This window comes from Oratosquilla oratoria, chromosome 24 (assembly GCF_046742065.1).
Source record: "Oratosquilla oratoria isolate Oo_2021 chromosome 24, ASM4674206v1, whole genome shotgun sequence".
In the NCBI taxonomy this organism is placed as follows: Eukaryota; Metazoa; Arthropoda; class Malacostraca; order Stomatopoda; family Squillidae; genus Oratosquilla; species Oratosquilla oratoria.
The window spans coordinates 43,849,345-43,859,344 of record NC_134800.1 but is presented as its reverse complement, the minus strand read 5'-3'; the positions used below and the strand labels follow the sequence as shown (position 1 = coordinate 43,859,344).

At 39.2% G+C, this 10,000-nt stretch overlaps 1 protein-coding gene across 1 annotated transcript in view; it reads right to left on the bottom strand.

Annotated features, from left to right (window-relative positions):
- The window catches only part of LOC143038251 (uncharacterized), a 62,099-nt gene that overhangs the window by 45,216 nt on the left and 6,883 nt on the right, over positions 1–10,000 (bottom strand). The window contains exons 2-3 of the mRNA XM_076207265.1: positions 3,398–3,916; positions 2,489–3,112 (exon numbers count right to left, since the gene is read on the bottom strand). Of these exons, the coding sequence (XP_076063380.1) occupies positions 2,489–3,112; positions 3,398–3,904 (1,131 nt within the window). The 5' untranslated portion in view covers positions 3,905–3,916. The remainder of the gene's footprint in view (positions 1–2,488; positions 3,113–3,397; positions 3,917–10,000) is intronic.

The following is a 10,000-nucleotide window of genomic DNA, read 5'->3' as shown; positions in this document are numbered from 1 at the left end:
TTGTAGCCTTTGATCCACTTGAACAGTTCTATTAGATCACCCCGCACTCTGCGTCTTTCCAGAGAGTGTACGTTTAGGTGCCTAGGGCTCTCTTTGTAAGGCAAATTTCCAAGTCCATGTATCATTTTGGTCATTCTTCTCTGTACTGATTCTAGTAAATTATGTCAATTTTGTAGGACGGAGACCAAAACTGTACCGCATAGTCAAGGATGAGTCTAACTATCGCTAGATAGAGTTTAATAATTACCTCTGCACTTCTATTCGTTACCGTCCTAGTAATGAAGCCTAATGAACTGTTAGCTTTATTTCTGGCGCAAATGCACTGCTTCCTGATTTTAAGGTTCGGACTCACCAGAACTCCCAAGTCCCTCTCGCACTCAGATTTTTCTAAAAACGTGTTATCTAAGTTGTATCTATTTTCGGGGTTGTGTAGCCTTCGTTTAACACACTACACTTAGAGATATTAAAGTTCATTTGCCATTTCACCGACCCTGTTAACAATTTATTAAGATCATCCTGCAGAATCTGGGCGTCGTCTCCTGACCTAATTAGGCGTCCTATTTTAGTGTCGTCCGCAAACTTACTAACATAATTATTTATCCCATCGTCTAAGTCGTTTATGTACATAATGAACAATGAGGGACCCAAAACAGAGCCCTGGGGGACCCCGCTAGTAACATTGCCCCACCTAGATTTTACTCCATTTATGGTGACCCGCTGTTTTCTGTTACTAATCCAAGCTCTAATCCATTCTAACACTTCTCCTCCTACTCCATGGGCTTTGATTTTATTCAGTAGTCTCTGGTGTGGCACCTTGTCGAACGCTTTGCTAAAGTCAAGGTAAATAACATCGTAATTTTCATTGTTATCTGACGCCTTATATACCTTAGTGTAAAAGGATAGAAGATTAGTCACACATGACTTACCCTTGGACAAACCATGCTGTGAATCACGAATTAAATTATGCCCTTCGATGTGTTCTTTAAGCCTATTTACTATTATTGGTTCAAGCATTTTTCCTATAACCGATGTCAAACTGATTGGCCTGTAATTGCATATAGACGATCTATCTCTCTTCTTAAAAACAGGAACAACGTTTGCCTGCCTCCAAGCAGTTGGAACAAAACCAGTGTTTACCGATTTATTGAATATTTCAGTTAACTGGTCGCAGATTTCAAATTTACACTCCTTAAGCATTCTTGGAAAAATTTCGTCTGGACCCGGAGATTTTGTAGCTTTAAGTCTGTCAATCTGCTTGACTACTTCTTTACTAATGCAGATATTAGATAGACTACTTTCTTCATCCCCTCTGAAAATCAGATCGCAGTCAGGTACTTTATCTAACCTCTCATATATATATATATATATATATATATATATATATATATATATATATATATATATATATATATATATATATATATACATTTATATGTATATGTATATATGTATATGTATTCATATACATGTATATATATATATATACATATATGTGTTTATATATATGTATATATATACATAAATATGTGTATATATATATATATGTATATATATATATATATATATAAATAATGTGTACATATATATGTATATACATATATATAAATAATATATATAAAATGTTTACATATATATGTATATACATATATACATATATATATGTATATATATATATATAATATAATGTGTACATATATATGTATATATATATATATATATATATATATATATATATATATATATATATATATATATACGTGTGTGTATGTGTGTGTGCGTGTGTGTGTGTGTGCGTGTGTGTGTGTGTGTGTGTGTGTGTGTGTGTGTTTGTTATTCGAAGTTTATTTTCTCCGACTGTGGGTTTCCTGTGTGTCATATATTTATATGTATATATATATATATATATATATATATATATATATATATATATATGTATGTATATATATATATATAATGTGTGTGTGTACAGTATACGTCCTCTATAAGTCCATTGATGTAAGATTTAATTATTTCTCATAACCTCCCACGCCCCAACCGATTCATTTCAGAGGTCACTGTAATGTTTATATAAACCGCATTAACTTTCTCTCTCTCCCTCCCTCCCTCTCTTTGTATGTGTGTGTGTGTGTGTGTGTGTGTGTGTGTGTGTGTGTGTGTGTGTGTGTGTGTGTGTGTGTGTGTGTGAGAGAGAGAGAGAGAGAGAGAGAGAGATTTTCATCATGTTCCTGAATCACGTCCTGAATATGTGACCGATAGCTGTTACCTTCCTGGATGAGAGCTTGGAGCTCATCTGCACCCCGATCTATGGGTAACGCTGTGACCTAGCAACACACACACACACACACACACACACACAACTCTGCCCACCAGAGCTCTGTTTGTGTGTGTGTTTGTGCGCGTCTGTATACATATGTGTGAGTATGTATGTATATATATGCGTGTGTGTATCTATTCGCCCTCGCTAGTTTCCTCCATTGCATCTACTCACCTTGACGTAGACTCGAGGTCCTCTCCAGACGCGGTAGCAGAAGACGGTGAGGCCAAGGGTCAGCAGGAGGAGGAGGACTCCACTGCTCAGAAGAACCACCAGGAGCTGCCCTCGAGTCAGCGTGCCGATACAGACCTCTTCGCCGCAGGCAGAAGGAGGAGGAGGAGCAGGAGAAGAGGAGGAGGAGGAGGAGGAGGAGGAGGAGGAGGAGGAGGAGGAGGAGGAGGAGGAGGAGGGCGTGGATGAAACAGTGGACGTCACGAATGGCACTATGCTCGTTGTGGTTGTAGATGGTGTTGTTGTTGTTGTTGTTGATGGTGTTGTTGTGGTTGTGGATGGTGTTGTTGTTGTTGTTGTTGTTGATGGTGTTGTTGTGGTTGTGGATGGTGTTGTTGTTGTTGTTGTTGATAGTGGTGTTGTTGTGGTTGTGGATTGTGTTGTGGTCGGTTTCGTTGTGGTTGTTGATTGTGTTGTGGTTGTGGATGGTGTTGTAGTTGTGAATGGGGTCGTTGTGGTTGTGGTCGTCGGAGGGGGCGTTGATTCGTCTGAGAATATGGTCAGATACTCGAGGCCGACAGCTCTCTGTTCTCCCTTTCCGGTCATACAGAACGAGACTTGCATCGGCTGCAAGGGAGAAAATGTATAAACAAGAGGAAGAAGAAAATTATAAATATTTTTTTTTCCAGAGATGTACCACTAGAAGAATGGAATTGTTGGTCTATGACAAGGCCAGATAATAAAATAATTGAAATGAATAGATATATAGATAAATACATAAATGAATGATACCTAAAACAGTAAATATACAAACAAGCAAGTATCAGATACAAAGATGCGTAATATATAGTAAATAGAGAAATGAATAAATGAAGATTTACTGCAAACGTGGAGCCTCCCGGAAAGACTTACATCACTTAGAGTGTTCGTGAAGGACCGCGTCACTTCCATCCATGAGCCTTTGTCAGTCAGAAGCTTCCAGACCCGGGCTCTTCCAGCCTCTTCCTCTTCCTCCTCCTCCTCCTCCTCCTCCCTGTACCACCTGGAGCGCCCTCCCCCAATCCCCTTACAGACATCCTCCTCCTGCCAGTTCACCAAGACCTTGAGCTCAGAGCCCTTCGGATCGCACCAATAGGCGAAGTTGAGTGTGACATTATCCTTAACCTCAACCTCGATCTTGGAGGAGCAGGTGTAGGCCCTGAGGCCGAGCATGAAGACTCCGCCGCTCCCGGGGCCCCCCGGGGGCACCGCCACCCTGTAGGCGGGGTCGATGTCCTCGTAGCGGAGGACCTCGAAGTCACTCCCCTCCGGGTTGACGATCTCGTCGAAGTTCGTGTAGTCGTAGTGTCGGTAGTCCGCTCTGGCGACAGAGACGATGGCGAAAAGGAGGAACAGGGGAGGGCTGAAGGGAGCCCTCATTGCGTCTTACAACTGTAGGAAGAGAGGAAAGGTAACAGTCAACTCAGCGGGGAAATATATATATATATATATATATATATATATATATATATATATATATATATATATATATATATATATATATATATATATACTCCTTCTTTTTTCTTCTTTTTTCCTCGGGCTGTGCCTTTACGGCATTACTGTCTACAGACTATTATTTCTTATATGAAATATAATATGATGTAAAGCGACCCATACACTGGCAGACTGCCTGTCCGGCCGCCGGGTGATATCAGGACTGTGCAGGCCAAACTGAGTGTGTATAGCTCCCCCCACCCCATAAACACTCAGTTTGGCCTGTCAGTGTATGGGCCTCTTTACAGTTACATTTCGGATTTTTATATACAGGCATAGAACCCTGTATAGTGACTTTATATATATACATATATATATATATATATATATATATATATATATGTATATATGTATATAATATATATATGTATATATATATACATATATTTATATATATATATATATATATATATGTAATTATATTATATATATATATATATATATATATATATATATATATATATATATATATATATATATATAATCACGAAGAACCCACAGTCGGAATAAAAGAAAACCTAGAAGAAAGTATAACTCCTGTATTTCGGCTAATAGCTATAGCCCTCTTCAGGAAAGTGGAGTGGGTTATAGCTATTAGCCGAAATATAGAAGTTATACTTTCTTCTAAGTTTTCTTTTATTCTGACTGTGGGTTCTACGTGATCATAATTTACAAATGTGCCACTACATTTTGTCCAAGTGATATATACATATATATATATATATATATATATATATATATATATATATATATAATATATTTATATATATATATATATATATATATATATTTCAATTGTATTCATAGTGTATACAGAATGTGACATTAATATTTTTATTCTGAGCACTATGCGTTTGGAGTATTGGGGCAGGTAATATTCACTGCTGGGAATTAGAAATAAGTGCGGGACTCGAACCCACAACTAAGCTAATGCGAGCCCAGTATACTTCCGATTACGCCACCAGCACGCTGTAAGGTGAGGGCCGGCATCATAAAAAGACGATAAAAGATTAAGCAGATATAGTATCTCAGAACTAAGCCTAACGACCTTATCTCACGAGGTGTCAGAGAAGATTATCACCAATTTAGCACCTTCGCCACCTGGAGAGGTGATGGAGGGGGGGAAGGGCGAGGGAGGGGTGACACGGAGATGAATAGAATAGTCTGACGCCAAGATAGACTGAGGCATCTTAACCTATATTGATGCCACACTATGCTGCGACGCTGGATGCGGGTAGATTAGGGGCAAGCTCAAATGATGATGATATGGTTTAACGTCACAAACCCCCCCCCCACCTCTTGGGAGGCTAGGCCAGTGCCCCTTACAGAGGACTTTGTAACTTGAATTTAATTAACCATACCCTTGCCTCAACTTCGCCGGTGGCAGGGTTCGAACCGCCATCCCCTCGACCTTTGCCTCAGAGAGTGAGGAAATTCAATTAGCTCAATAAAATCAACTGGCGACGACAGGCAGCGTGACACCGGTTTCACGCGAAGAGTGCGGGGTGATCTAATAGAGGTATTGAAATGGGTCAAGGGCTTTAACAAGGGTGATGGAGGAAAGGTCATCTGTAGGGCAGGACCCGTAGTAATGGGTTTGAATTGGACAAATATAGGTTTAAGAAGGAAGTAGACATGAACTGGTTTACCATCAGAGTGGTTAAAGAATGAAATGGACTTAGTAACCATGTAATGAGCGCTGGAACGATTAGTTGTTTTAAAAGAAGATTAGATAACTTTTTGGATAGGGATGGTAGGTGGTAAGGGACGTGGAAGTGCCTGGTGTAGGCCTTATGGTCTCTTGCAGTCTCCTCCATTCTTATATTCTTAAGGTAAAGGACCACCGGTTACCAAAGGGGCGGTTGCTTCACACTGGGCAGATTACCGTCAACGGTTGTGAGTTTGAATTGATTGAAGAAAAATTTGGTTACAGTATTCTAGGGTTCCCTGAGAACATTTCAACACTGCGTCATTCAGTTTCTCAGTATACGACACAAAGGTAACTTGACATTTGGATATTTGAAAAAGAAGGAGATTGTAACCGAAGTCGTTTCTACTCGAACTCACAATCGGCACAGCGGGAGTCGACCTTTACTCTTCGAACTCCCGTGAGTCAAAGACGGAAAGGAGCTTGCATAACCAAAGAATTCACACCCGTGCCTTGCCAGACGACGGGGTGGGAAGAGCCGTGACGGGCCGCGTTCATTTCCGTCTCACTCGGTGTGACAGGTGACGTCGTAATGAGAGGCAGTGACAAAACAAGCCGATAGACCTCTTAGTCCATAACGAGGAGGTCGGATTAAAAGAACATTATATATATATATATATGTATATATATGTATATATATATAAACATATATACATATATATATATATATTATATATGTATATATATATATATATATATGTATATGTATATATATATACATATATATACATATATATATATATATATATATATATATATATATAAATATATATATATACATATATATATATATATTAGGAAGTTATAATGTAGTGGTGCATTTGAAAAATGAGAATTATTAACCCACTGTCGTAGAATGAGATAAGATGGACAGAAAAATCTGTATATTTCGACCACTATCTGTGGTCCTCTTCAGCAGAATGATAGTATGGAGTGTAGGAATAGATATAGCTATGTATAGATATGTATGTATGTATATATGTATGTGTGTGTGTGTGTGTGTGTGTGTGTGTGTGTGTGTGTGTGTGTGTGTGTGTGTGTGAATATTATTTTGGGTTAGGTTCAGGTGGTATCGTTATTACAAAACAATAAGAAATAAGTAGATAAATAAAAAAACTTAGACAAAACAGATAAAAAAAGAATTATGATATTATGACATGGAATTATTATCAACCTGTGACACATTGCATTCTGAAAGGCATTTAATCGCATGCCTTACGGAATATCAATGTGCCAATAGATATCATATCAAAAGAATTGTTTCTTCTTATCAACCTTTCACTGACGCAAGATTTCATTTCACCCTTCATCGGTCACTACGAGTTTAAACCCCTGTTCACAATAGCGGTTTGAACCGCGCGGAAACCGCGGCGGTACCGCATAATCAAAAAAATGTGTGGTTGTGTGTGAACGCCTCCAATGACGTACATTGTAATTGAAACCGCTTGTGTGAAAGGACCTCAGTCGTTTTATAACTATTAACATGCGATTTCATTCAGTTGAAGGAATGCCCTGTGGCTGTTCAAAGACTGTACATCAATATGGTCTGTTCTGTGTTCTTGTGTTCATCTCGTTAAATATTTTTTCACCATTTAAGATTTATTGTCGATCTTTGACGATGTTTCAGTATTTTAAGATAGACAAATATATATATATATATATATATATATATACATATATATATATATATATATGTGTGTGTGTGTACATTCATACATATACATACATGTACGTATATACATATGTATATATATATATATATAATATATATTTCTATATGTTATATATGTGTGTGTTTGTATATGGATATATATAATATATAAATATATATATATATATATATATATATATATATATATATATATATATATATATATGAGTGGATGGGTGGTGAGATAAACACAGGGAACCGTTTAGGGATTTATTCTGACGTTTCGTCCTTACCAGGACTTCTTCAGAGTACATGCACATTCAAATCATTCACCCCCTAAATACCCGCCGAATCTATCCGCGTTCCACCATGATCGACCTGACCTCTCGTCCTCCTACGCTCTGCCTCGCGAAGTACCAAGCGGCTCGCCGTCTTTGTTAATTTAATAAACCCATCGCGGTGGTTGTTGTTCGGATGGGAAGCGATGTAAGCTGCTTCAGTTATTTTCCTTCTTTTCTTAGGAAGTCCTTTCTGCAGCACCTCTACTTTGTTCCAGTCTGGTAAGTGGCCGTGAGTATCTACATGAACCACTAGCGAGTTTGATACTCGGTGTGCCTTGATGTCATTCCTGTGCTCAATTGTCCGTTTCTTAATACCTCGGCTGGTTTCCCCGTAGTAGCTCACAGGACAGTTTCCACACGGTATCTTGTAGACGACACTGTTTTCTTCCCGTTGCCAACGGGGAAGAAAACAGTGTCGTCTACAAGATACCGTGTGGAAACTGTCCTGTGAGCTACTACGGGGAAACCAGCCGAGGTATTAAGAAACGGACAATTGAGCACAGGAATGACATCAAGGCACACCGAGTATCAAACTCGCTAGTGGTTCATGTAGATACTCACGGCCACTTACCAGACTGGAACAAAGTAGAGGTGCTGCAGAAAGGACTTCCTAAGAAAAGAAGGAAAATAACTGAAGCAGCTTACATCGCTTCCCATCCGAACAACAACCACCGCGATGGGTTTATTAAATTAACAAAGACGGCGAGCCGCTTGGTACTTCACGAGGCAGAGCGTAGGAGGACGAGAGGTCAGGTCGATCATGGTGGAACGCGGATAGATTCGGCGGGTATTTAGGTGAATGATTTGAATGTGCATGTACTCTGAAGAAGTCCTGGTAAGGACGAAACGTCAGAATAAATCCCTAAACGGTTCCCTGTGTTTATCTCACCACCCATCCACTCATATATATATATATATAAATATATATATCTATATAGATATACACCAACGGAGTTTTCCCCTTTATAAGTGAGGTAGCCAAAGCCAAAGGCATAAATCCACTCCCATCCGTTTCATCCCCAACCACTCCACTCCTATTCACCACCCCTCCCTCCCTCTTTTCTTGGGTCCTCCTGGATGACAGGTCATCCCTGCATCTCGCCCACTGTCCTGGTCAGAAACAATACAGTAAGACACTGTACATCCACAGCAAGGCCATTTCATTTAATCGGCGACCCCACTTCTCCGTCCCCTCGTGCAGAAAAAGAAAAGACGGGGAGAAATCCCTTCGGGCTGCGTCAAAATATCATTCACACATACTCCCTCACTCCCATCCCCCACCCACTCCCTTCCATACATCACAACATCATCCATACACAACCATTCTCCACTCACCCCTATCTTCTGTATTCTCCCTTCTTCCCTCAACAGACATTCCCTTCTTCCCCAAAGCCCCTTTTACCCTATCCATTCATCTCATCCTTGGTCGCCCCCTCATGTTCACTCCCTCCAACTCTCCCTTCCACACCTCTTATACTAATCTTTCTTCACACATTCTTTCACACATTCTTTCTACGCTTTGCATGGAATAAGTGGTAGCCTATTAGGTTGGACTAGTAATTGGTTGAAAGGTCGAAAACAGAGAGTTGTTTTAAATGGAAAAACTTCTGGATGGAAAAGTGTTGCAAGTGGAGTTCCTCAGGGTTCCGTTCTTGGGCCACTTCTATTCATAGTATATATAAATGATATAGACCATGGACTAAAATCTACTGTTTCCAAATTTGCTGATGATACAAAACTGTGCGGAGTGGCAAATGATCACTCAAACCAATTAGATATTCAAGAAGATTTAGATAAATTACAGCAATGGTCTGAAAAGTGGCTAATGAAATATAACACAAGTAAATGCAAGGTAATGCACATAGGTAAAAATAACAGCAAGTACGATTACAAGTTATTTGGAAATTCGTTAACAAAAGTGGATAATGAAAAAGATCTCGGCGTAATTATCAGTAACGACCTCAAATCATCCAAGCAGTGTATTTCAGCCTCTGAGAAAGCAAATAAGATTCTGGGATTGATTGCGCGATCTTTTGATTTCAAAAGTCCATCACTCATTAACAAGCTATATAAATCGTTAGTTCGTCCACATTTGGAATATGCTGTTTCCGTATGGTCACCGAATCTCATTAAAGACATTGACAGACTGGAAAAAGTACAACGGCGAGCCACAAAACTGATTCCAAATATCAAAAATAAATCATACGAAAATCGACTTAAGCACATGAATCTGTTTTCCCTAAAAAAGCGTAGACTCAGAGGTGACTTGATACAGGTCT